General features: G+C 41.5%; 1 protein-coding gene across 11 annotated transcripts in view; it reads right to left on the reverse strand.

Moving 5' to 3' along the window:
• FIG4 (FIG4 phosphoinositide 5-phosphatase) overlaps positions 1-12,235 on the reverse strand; it is a 90,195-nt gene that overhangs the window by 22,703 nt on the left and 55,257 nt on the right. For all 11 annotated transcript variants that reach the window (XM_085873865.1, XM_085873866.1, XM_085873864.1 and 8 more), the window contains 4 exons: positions 7,454-7,504; positions 7,083-7,198; positions 5,839-5,973; positions 4,160-4,260 (listed from right to left, as the gene is read on the reverse strand). In XM_085873865.1, the coding sequence (XP_085729991.1) occupies positions 4,160-4,260; positions 5,839-5,973; positions 7,083-7,198; positions 7,454-7,504 (403 nt within the window). The remainder of the gene's footprint in view (positions 1-4,159; positions 4,261-5,838; positions 5,974-7,082; positions 7,199-7,453; positions 7,505-12,235) is intronic.

The raw sequence follows: 12,235 nt of genomic DNA on the forward strand, positions 1-12,235 counted from the left end.
CGCAGCCTGTGTTTCCACAAACAAAGGTGCATCACAGTTGATTTGAGGGTCAGCAACATGGATTTGGGACACCCCTGACGTCCAACTCATCAGCTGGTGGATCAACCTGGTGCAACCGCTCAAAGTATCCGGCCCAGCGGGCCTTCACTTCGGACTCCTCTGTCAAGAATCTACCACCCTCTGCTCTAACTGCTGTTCAGCGAGGGATGGGCTTGGACGAACGCAATGCGCAAATTCCCCTGGAAGCAGGACGAGAATCACTTGACTACAGGTGATGCTCTACCCCCTCACAGATTCCTCGCACATATGCGTCCTTGTCCACCCTTAGTGCACGTACAGTTTTACGCCTCAGCTCCCTGAACAGCTCAGCTCTGCCATTCAGCCTGGCCCTGCGACTCTGGACAATGGTGTCCAGTGTCCCTCCAGAGACAAAATTCTTCTTCGCCCTCCGGTGAGTTCCAAGACATCTTCTGGCAACAAGGACGGTGGTGTTGAAGGCACTCCACAACTCTTCAGGATCTTCCAAAGCACTCAGACCCCCAAAATTTCCACTCAGCCTGTTTACAAACTCCTCAGATACCCTCTCTTCCTTGAGCTTGCCAACATCCAGCCGAGGATGGGATGGTGCCATTCTCCTGGATTTAAGGTGCAAAGTAAGAGTTGCTACAACAAGGCTGTGGTCAGTATTGAGGAACTGTGCACTCCATTAGACCCTGCAGTTCTGGATCTTCCTCCAGCGACCATCAACGAGCACATGGTCAATCTCCTTTGCCACACCGCCAGCGTTGGAATACCAAGTCCAGCGATGAGCTTGTTGGTGCTGAAACCATGAACCAGCCACCCTAAGTCCATGACTTCTTGCAAAGTCAAGGAACTTAGTACTATTCTGGTTCACAGTTCTCAACCCATGGGGACCAACACACGTCTCATAACCATCCCTATCAGTTTCAGTCGATGCATTGAAATCCCCCAATACTAGAAGTGTATCTCGTTTGGGGCAATGATCAACCACAGACTCGAGTGTGGAATAGAATGCGTCATTCATGGTGAGATCACTCTCCTCAGTCGGAGAATATGGAGACCAAGGAAATGACACCCAGGAGTGACGAATCCTTTGGCTCATCATCCGCTCGTTGACCGGTGTTACCTCAATTGTCATTGGAGTCAGCTACAGCAACTCCTTTGGCGTGGTAACCATCAGAGCGACCAGACCAATAGTAGGTGTAACCACCCGCCATGATCTCACCGCAATCTGGTCTGCGAACCTCAGAGAGTGCTGCAATACGGATGTCCAAACGCTTGAGCTCAGATGATAACAGACAGGCGATCATCCTCTCTTAGGAATAGGACATTCCAGGTAACCACCCGAAGGGACTGCCTCAGGTTAATCCAAGGAGACCGCTGTCTGGTGGACGACACCTGAGCACCACCCCGACACACACGACTGCAATCTGACCCGGGAATGTTACCCCGTGGTTTCCCTCCTATCAAAGATTGGGGGTCCCGAAGGCTTTGCCCCTATCCTGTCATCCGGTGAGCTGTCCTGCGAAGGGAAGCTACACAGGTAGTACTCCTACGGAGTGAGTTTTCAGATTTTTTTTTTGCTTCTGGAATGTTTTGCGGAATGAAGGGTTTTACGGCGGCCGGAGTGCAAATCCTGCCACCAACCTCCTAATAAGAAGTAACCCAACTGCAGGACGATGTCCACAGACACAGTTGGGCACTAGATATGGATGGCCGTTGGCTCACAAGGAGCTCCTCCGCCCTTCGACAGGTTTTGTTTTTAACCCTGCTGGGTGTCCATATCCAAACACCCTCCTCACCAGAAAACCTGGTGGGGGAGACTGTTTAGTCACCGACAACCTGACCATGGAGCAGGTGAGTACAGGTTTACATGATACCTGGAGCAAGTCACAGATCTGATCTGGCCTGACCTGACAATACTTGCAAGAGAGATTGTGGACATAGTTATAAATATGAAAATCGATGAATCTCCAGGACGAATGGGGTTCAAAAATAGTCAGAGGAAAGCGGTATTAGTTGACATTCGAGGCTTTTTATTTTTAATATTGCTCATTATAAATTTCCATGTGTGGTCATTAATTAAGGCCCAGTCACACCTTGACGTTTTAGCCAGTTTATACCGATTTTTGGAAAATTTGTCTAAAACGCTTGTACACGTCGAATACGTTATGGGTAAGTTTTGATTACATTGAGAGCACGCTGAAAAACACTGCCATACGTCGTTGTACGCTGGCTTTAAACGTTGTACTTTTCGGTTGTCCTCAACTTTTCCATGCTTGAAATTTTAAGACTTATGCCAGCGTATGACTCACACGTTCCGCATAACGCTGGCCATAAGTTGTAGGCACGTCATGCGATCGTTGACACACGTTACTTGTAAGTTACTCATAAGTCGAAACACGTCGAGGTAATGTTTGGCGTACGCGAAACTTATTTCTAACCTATGAGTAACGTGTTGTACTCACGTTATGCGATCGGTGACACACATCGACACACGTTACTTGTAAGGTGCTCATAAGTCGAAACACATCAAGGTAATGGTTAGCGTCAGTGTTCCAGACTCCCTGGTTTTGTTTTTATTATTTTTTTATTTTTTTCCTTCCTTCGGTATGATGGTGATTTTGACACTTCGATTTCTAGTGCGGTTATAATATAATTAATAGGCTGCCGCTCAACGATTTAAATCATAACCGCACTGTACACTGAACACCGTCATACCGAAGGAAAAAAAAAAACCGGGAGTCTGGAACACTGACGCTAACCATTACCTTGACGTGTTTCGACTTATGAGCACCTTTCAAGTAACGTGTGTCGATGTGTGTCAACGATCGCATATCGTGCATACAACTTATTCCCATCGCATGTGGAACGTGTGTCATACGGCAAGTACGTCGTAAAATTTTCAACATTGATAAAATGACAAGACGTACTCCATTTAATACGACGTATGATAGCGTTCTATTCACGCATACCAAACTTACCCATACCGTATTCGACGTGCGCCAGCGTTTTAGACGCATTTTTCAGAGGTCGGCATACTCTGGCAAGATCGCCAAGGTGACTGCGATGTTGACACTTCCATTTCTGCGGCGGTTATGATTTGAATCGTTGTGCGGCAGCCTTTCCATAACCGAGGCCACGTCATCGTCGGCGATGCGTGCAGCACGCTATGCTTAAGTTCGACTATCGTTGGGCATAGGTTGTGAAGGCCGACAACAGGTTCAGCATTTGTTGGTATAAGTTATCTATAATACAACGAAACGTTCAAAGTCCGTTACTAATACGTTGTGCATTAGACCAAGTCGTTATGAATACGTCCGAATCTTAAAAAAAAAAAAAAACATCAAAAGTTCAACGTAAGCCAGCGTTATACATACATTTTAATACGTTGCCATTGCTGGCTAAAACGTCAAGGTGTGACTGGGCCTTTATCTGCAATCAGTTTCAATAATCCAATTGTCATGTCAGACGATAATTCAGAAGTTTGCTGACATTTTGTTTCAGGCATTAACCCAAAGTGCAAGCTGACATTAACCCTCTTTGCTCCAAAGGGTTACATCAGCTTGTCCTTGCTTCACATTGCAATCATACCTCACTCAATGTTCTGTTGATGCCATTTAGACGTGAATATACATCAACATGAATTACAAGGATATATAGAAGACAATATTCAAACGAAATGCATGGGATTTGAGCCTGGGTTTTCTATGCCATGAGCCAGGGGTTTGTAGGAAGACAGTACAGGCCATATGTTGGTGCAGTTCACAAGGAAGTCATGCATGGAGTTGTAGAAATGACTGTGTAGCATTTACATTAAACAACACTGATTGTATGCATCAAATGTATGCCAGTAAGCTTTTAATACTGGCAAAAGGTACAAAACTGTGGAAATGGCAATGTTGACAAAGGACAAAAATGGTGTGGCACTGTTAGGTCAACCTTATTTTGGAGAATAGTCACACCATAAAGTACACCAGCATATGCATCCCTCTTCCTCGCTCCATGAGACTTCATACCCACCTGAACAGTTGCATTTTGCTCGTATGAAGGTAAAAAGTAAAACTACATCGACAATTTTAATGGAGACGACAAAATGATGAACATTGTCATAGATACGAAAGCACAAGTTGAACACCTGGGAATTTGCACCCCGCTTGAGGAAGCGCGTGCCGGCAAAGTAACAGGAGCGACGGGCAAGCAATGTGACGTAAACAGGTCGTCCGTAAATCACCAGTTCTGGGACACAGCTCAGGAAACAGCACTTTCAGTTCCGGACACAGCATCTTAAGCACCAAAATCTCACTCTTATATGAGCCTCAATCTTGCATCAACAACAACAACAAAAAAAAATCCAATATTTAAGGGGAGCAGAAGATTCCAAAATTGAAACAGCCAAATGGACAATTCCAACACAATCTCTTCAAAACTTCAACAAGCCATTTCAGAATTTTACCCAAACCAGTCATCAGAAAGCAATGACTTTATGTGGAATTATTAGAGAGACATCAAACATTCCTCTTTCAACTTCATAATGTTTACAAGACAGCAATTTTAAGAAAATAAATTTACTGAAACAGTGCTACAAGTTAATTACCTCTACCACTGAAGCTGGGTGGAGCTTACGGTTTCACCCGTGTGTGTTCGAGTCAGTCCATAACCTTTTGAGATATTGTGCTTACAGACAGACAAAAGTTGGTGGACAGGTTGGATGCGTGGCAAGGCCAAATCGATTAGATTTTGGTGAAGATAGATATCCATATCCATATACTATAATTTTTAAAGTGATTCTGCACAATTGAAAGATTGGGCCAAAAATTATATTAAACACAACACTATTTCAAAAAGTTGTGCACGGATTGGGACGAAACTTGGTGGATGAGTTCAGTGAGTAGGTGACAAGAACAAGCCAATTAGATTTTGGTCCGGATACAGATTAGATTTTGCGGCCCATCAAGTGGGATACAAAACAAACTGTTCAGCCTAGCGGAGTTATGAGCTCGACCGGGTGCCTTTCTAGTTTTTATACCTCCGCTGATGAAGTCAGAGGGATTATGTTTTTGGGTTTTCCATCCATCCGTACGTCTGTACGCCTGTCCATGCTAATTTTCTGTTTTCTCTGCAACCGCTTATCCGATCAACAAAATTTTCACTATACGTGCAACTACTCACGGAGAATGTTTTTATGATAATGACATCATTGGTCATGTGGTGTGGCAGCAATGTTGGAAATAAAAGGAAAAACTTTGGACCTCTATAACTCCAAAATCACTCCATGGAAAAAAAATTAATACTTGACACGTCAAGTACTCCCCATGGGAAAGTGTGATTGTTTTTTGACGTCATAGATGGCTTCATTATGACGTCATAATCACATACGTCAAATGCTATATCCGATCAGCATGAAAATTTTTGAGGGTCATCTTGGGCTAAATTGCATTGGTGGGGGGGGGGGGATTGACGACGTCAGTCACGTGGTTCAGCAGCCATATATTTTAACATACAAGCCTTCAATTAAAATGTGGGCAGAGGCATATCTGTTGATGTCATGACGTCGAAGAGTGCTGTTCTACTTATTTATATCATCACTACCACCAGCTCGATAATTAATCAAAGCTTGCAGTAATTTGAATCAAAAATTCAGCAAGCTCACATTGAGCAACCACAAGACTAGAAACAATTTGAAATGCTCACGAGAAAAATAGCAATCCTGCAACAATTTAGCAGCTCTTCAGGAAATACACCCACACCATACTGAGAAATAAATAGCCAAATTTATCCTTGATACCCTGAGAGCAAAATGTATTTGAAGGATACTAGACTGTGCACAAAATCCATGAATGATATGCAGACACCAGTCATAGTGCAGATAACTGCAATGTGTCAACATCTGTTCATTCCACACAAATTTCCAGCAGGGAGAACCTCGAGCCCCAATGACCACAGAATCAACTGGAAACAAAAGGGAGGAAAAAGTCCAATGATACTGATATACAACAGAGCAAGCAAGTATAAAGTTTCATATGGAGCAAATGAGGAGCAAATTCATATGGAGCAAATTGCAAACATCATGATAACCAAATACCAGCGTAGAACCGCAATGACCTGCCAGGTTAAGGAATAAGATGAGTCAAGATCAAAATACTGCCCAATAATGCAAGAACAGACACATTACAATAAAATGATGCAACATTTGAGCTATCAACTGTACCCAATCAAAGTTAAGAACGATCCCCAAAATGGGTGATGTGATGTAGTGAAGAAACCCGCCAAGAAATGAAAAGGGACAATGTAGTAACACATGCAGCAAGCAAGAGAGCACGAGGAAGGCTAGTCGATTGAGGAAAAAAAATAATTTGGAAAACATAAGGAGAGGGAAAAGGGGAAATATTTCTCGGGTGGGGGTAATGAGTGGGGAGAGATTTTGCATACACATTCTGGAAATGGCCCCCCAACTACAACAGGCATATATAAGGCAAGATGTACATGATTGCCTTTCGATTTGAGAAATGAACTCTCAACATGTCAAAAAGCATGAGGATTAAACAATCTTCAAAAATCAAATTTATCAAACTTGAGACATGATAATTGCATTTTTGCCCTTTTACATTGCAGCAATATCTGTGCTGAACCACATAGTGGAGGAGAAGATATTAGTGATGGCAAAGCTTTTTGTCATTGCATTTAATGTGGCCCACTGATCCCAAGATGAAAAAGATTAACTGGTTTTCCAAGGTCATAGAAAGGCTTCGTGGAATATTTTTTTTAAAAACAAATAAAAAAAAAAATCGATGTTCTCTTCTGACAAACACAATTATATGAGCCTATTTCTGAAAATTCTTCATAGCCTTTCACAACCTCCTTTAAAATCAGAGCAACTCCTTCAGGTTAGGAGGGACGTATGAAAATGGGATACCGAAAAGCTCTCATATCACCAATTCCTTCCCCCCCCCCACCCAATGCATGGTTCACTACAAATCTGGTTGTGATGTCAAAAAGATGACCATGACAGTGAATTAAGTGTTCTTGGCCCATCACTTGAGCAAGTTGGGCTGACCTACCTCCAGTACCTGCATCCTGATTCCCAGAAAGGCACACCTGCTCAGTGAAGGTTTTTCCAAGGGCAGCTAGCCGCCGCAAGTTGTGCTGCAGCGAGTGAGTTAAATCGTAACTGTAGCTGCAGAAAGATAAAGTAGCGTAGTTAAGTAGAGCAATAGTTTTAAAAGCTCAACCAGAATTTGGAATGGTACAATAAATCAACAATGACACTGCAGTTGCTGATGGGCAGAAGGACACAGAAGTGGTGGAGCAAGAGTGGTTTGAATGATTGGCATCAACAATCTTGGATCAGAGAACTTCCCATTCCTCAAGCCAAAACAACAAAAGAAATATAAAACAAAACAAAACACCCCCCCCCCCAAACAGCACTCACCTAAAATAAAAATTGCTTGAGAGATCCACATTTTGAAATATTTTCACATATCTGCAAGAAATCCGATGAATACCATTAAACAGAGGGTTTCAATATCGAGATATTAAAAAAAACAACACCAACAACAAAAAAACAATGAAATTGGTATACAGCCAGATTTGGACGTCACAGTTTTCTTGTACTCCAGAGATGTCAATAAGTCACTTCAGCAAAGTCTCAAGTCACCGTCGTATGACTTCAACTTGGGTCAAGTCGCAAATTTACTTATTAACCTCGTTGGAATATAAGCAATGAAGGAAGACACAGGACTTCATTTATCGCAATGTATGTTCTGAAAAGCTGTTTAACTCAAGTTTTTATGTCAACTTCAAACAGTGGGCAATTATCGTTTTGTTCCCAGCAATGTTAAATTTACTTCTCATATCTTGTGTACTGATTTCAGCAAATTGACGTCCTTCGCCCCAGATAACGGATAACTCCAGATGGGTTTGGTGAGTCTCGAAGCGCCGACAGCCAGTGCAATATGGCTCACAGACATCCGACAGAAAAAGAAAGAGAGAGAGAAAAAGAAAGAGAGAGAGAGAGAAAAAGAAAGAGAGAGAGAAAAAGAAAGAGAGAGAGAAAAAGAAAGAGAGAGAGAGAAAAAGAAAGAGAGAGAGAGAGAGAAAAAGAAAAAGAAAGAGAGAGAGAAAAAGAAAAAGAAAGAGAGAGAGAAAAAGAAAGAGAGAGAGAGAAAAAGAAAGAGAGAGAGAGAAAAAGAAAGAGAGAGAGAAAAAGAAAGAGAGAGAGAAAAAGAAAGAGAGAGAGAGAAAAAGAAAGAGAGATAGAAAAAGAAAGAAAGAGAGAAAAAGAAAGGAAGAGAAAAAGAAAGAAAGAGAGAAAAAGAAAGAAAGAGAGAAAAAGAAAGAAAGAGAAAAAGAAAGAGAGAGAGAAAAAAAAAGAGAGAGAGAAAAAGAAAGAGAGAGAGAAAAAAAAAGAAACAGAGAAAAAGAAAGAAAGAAAAAGAAAGAAAGAGAGAAAAAGAAAGAAAGAAAAAGAAAGAAAGAGAGAAAAAGAAAGAAAGAGAGAAAGAAAGAGAGAGAAAGAAAGAACGAGGTTTAGCTGTCCTGCACTCTTCTCTCTGGTTCGCAGTGCAGCTTGTTGCAAATCACAGGGAGATGACGGCAGACAGCGAGTGAGACAGCGAACGAGTGCAATCTGTGTCCGACTCAAAGATAAGATGAAGATGACATTGAAAGCATCAGCAAGCGAGCCAGTGAGCGAGTCAATAAGACCAGACTGTTCTCTGCTCTCAGACTCCAAGAAAAGACACTGAAAATTCATGCTTGCCTGCCTTTTATTCCCCTTTGTCCGCTAATTTGCAAATGACCACCACTCACTGGGGGGATGTTTCCAAGACATCACCCACGGAATGGTCCTGCTTTAATTGGGCATGCATCACTTCTGATCCAAATTCCTCTCCCGTCGTGGTATGTTGATCGGCCGGTTCAAACTGGTTCAGGGAGAGAGATATGGTGGCAAAAATGTGGCAAGATGTGACTCATCTGGTTTTAACCAGTTCAAGGGGAAATGAGAAAGGAAGATTAAAGCAGTGACAAGAGGTAATTAGCCAGCTCCAAAAGAAAGAAGAAAGTGAGGGGAAATAAGAAGAATGAAATAGAAAGAGATATAAAAAAACACCATCTATCTGATACATATCGATCCACACGTATGACGATATGCTTAACTCAACAGTTACTTAGAAGTAACTATCATAATATGAGAGATGCATGACAACCCCAACGAGCAGAACCACAACAATATATACATGAGACTAATCAGTAACTTCAGCTTGTATTTAAATGGTTTACACGTGGAACGGTTCAGGAGATTTAATAATTTACTTGGATATTTATTATTTCTGTACAGTACGTTACAATTAAACGGATAACATCGATTTAAATTGTTGTCTTTTATGACTCCACAGTTTTTTTTATGTTTTCCTTTTAAAAAGGCAAGTCTTGATACAATATACAATAATTGACGATTTAAATCAACTGACATATTTCAATTAACCAAAAGCCTTTTTATCGGGGTGAGACGTGCGTGGGGTCCACTGATGAGGGGCCAAGTTCCCTCGCAGTGACGCGGCACGAATGTTCATGGTTTGAGCAGTGCTGGATGTGCGCTGCGGCTCGCCACAGGGCGAATCCCCCTTACCTGTGGCTAATATTTTAAACCACCCATTAGTCACTGTGGCTAATCCATGTTTTAGTGGGTTGTTTTTTTTCCCAGTTTTAGATGAATTTTGGGTGATTTTAACACAGAATTCAACCTTTGTTGAGACGGCCGCCATTTTGTATGTTTTGATTACGGGAATCACACGTGATTTCATACAAGCATATATATATATATATATATATATATATATATATATATATATATATATATATATATATATATATATATATATATATATATATATACATATATATACATATATATATATATATATATATATATATATATATATATACACACATACACACACACACACTAACTTTAGTAGTTTTAAACTAGTGTCTATTAAAATAAAAAAAATAAAAATAAATAAATAAACAAATCGGCCGAAATTACGCACGACTCCCATGATTGTCGTCTCAAAAATTTTCATTTTTTTTCCCGAATGATTCGGCATAATTCGGCACGACTCGGCGCTACATGCTTCGTTGGGTCAGTGGTTGCCAGGTGAGTTTTGACACAATCAGTAGTAGTACGAGTTTGTTTGGATGAGTGAGTTTGATGGGTGACTTTGGTTGATTGGATGAGTGAAGTTGATGGGTGAGATTGGTTGTATGAGTGAGTTTGATGTGTGACATTGGTTGGAAGTGCGAGTTTGATGTGTGAGATTGGTTGGATGAGTGAGTTTGATGTGTGAGATTGGTTGGATGAGTGGGTTTGACTGGCATGAGGTTGGTCCAATCCTGGTCCACAACCACCCCCATCCCCCACTACCACCTACTAAAGGCACAACAACCACACACACACACACACACACACACACACACACACACACACACACACACACACACACACACACACACACACACACACACACACACACACACACACACACACACACACCATCACCACCACCATCCCTCAATCACCACCTCCCCCTGATGGTCGTTAATTCAACCAATCTCAGTCACATGTCAAACTCGCTCATCCAACCAATCTGAACAATCCAACCAACCTCACCCAAACTCACACATCCACCTGAAAATTAACTTATTTCATATTGCTAAAAATAAAATAAAATAAAAAATAAATAAACTTTTCAATAAAATATGCAGCTATTTCCTTTCTCCTGTGGCTAATCATTCTAAACCTGGATTAGCCACAGTGGCTAATTCCTTTTGAAAGCCAGAGCACACCGAGCAGTGGTTTCTGATGTTGATAAGACTGAGGTTTTCCGCTTGGTTGTGATGTGCTGCATGGAGAATGGACACTCCCTTTAACCTTAGTGCTGAATGGTATGCGACCCGGCGGCCGTAAGCGCAAGCGCGCTGCACATGTACATGGAATGTCGTCATTGACCGAAGCGTGCATGTCCGTGACTGAAAATCATTTACGATGTACGTTAAATCTCGTTTAAAGTATTTCAACATTTATTGAACGATTATTTTGCAAACATTGTGAACAAGTCACTATAAACTCAAGAGGCAAGTGAATTACAAGTCCTCAGTCTGAATCTCAAGTCAATTTTGTGAAGTCCAAATCAAGTCGCAAATGCCAAAATTTTGCAACTCCAGTCACCAACCCTGAAGAAAATTTTATGACGCAACAGGGATGTGCAGAAACTCAAGTGGATTGTATGCATTGCATGGCATCCCAGTAGAGCAAAATGCATCATTTGCTTAAAAAAGGCAAAATGAATGATGATGAGTAGGGAAAGAATACTGGTTCTGGCTCACTTTTCCCCATGTAAATGAATGGGGGATTTTCAGCCATGAAATTTTTCTTTTTTTTCCCCTGAAAAAATAAATCCCCTTTTTAGCCCAAGGTATATTTATTTGTCTCCCCTTTTAACCTGGAGCCTGGTGTTGGCTTAGTGGTTAGGGTGGCGGCTTGGGATCCCAGGGTCCTGAGTTCAAATCCCATTGGCTGCTGAATTAACACCAGGGGGTTGACTCAGCCTGCCATCCTTCCGAGGTCGGCGAAATGAGTGCCAGTGTACTGGTCCCGGTGTATGCCCCGGTTAGAATAGGTGTACCATATCCCTGTGTGTCGTAAGAGGTGACCAGGGTTGGTGTCAGGAAGGGCATCCGGCCATAAAACATTGCCTCAAGAAAAAGCCAAACCCCTGCACAGCAGGGAAAAATGGCTGTAAAAACGGTCATTTTTTTATTTCCCCTTTTAACCGAGGGGCTCTCTATTCAAATAGCCCATACAACAAGATAAAGATTTGTTAAAGGTGATTCTAAAGAAATATCTGAAACGTCGAAGCCTCGGGGCACTCTCTATTCAAATAACCCATACAACAAGATAAAGATTTGTTAAAGGTGATTCTAAAGAAATATCTGAAACGTCTAAGCCCCGGGACACTCTTTATCAAATAACCCATACAACAAGATAAAGATTTGTTAAAGGTGATTCTAAAGAAATATCTGAAACGTCTAAGCCTCGGGGCACTCTTTATCAAATAACCAATGCATATTGTTTAGCTCACTCATTGAACCTATAAACATTTGTTCATTCTCAAATTCCTTCAATAGTTTAATTTTCTTTGCACAATAATCC

Source organism: Eptatretus burgeri, chromosome 3 (assembly GCF_056783735.1).
Source record: "Eptatretus burgeri isolate ZD-2024b chromosome 3, Ebu_testis_v1, whole genome shotgun sequence".
NCBI classification, from domain to species: Eukaryota; Metazoa; Chordata; class Myxini; order Myxiniformes; family Myxinidae; genus Eptatretus; species Eptatretus burgeri.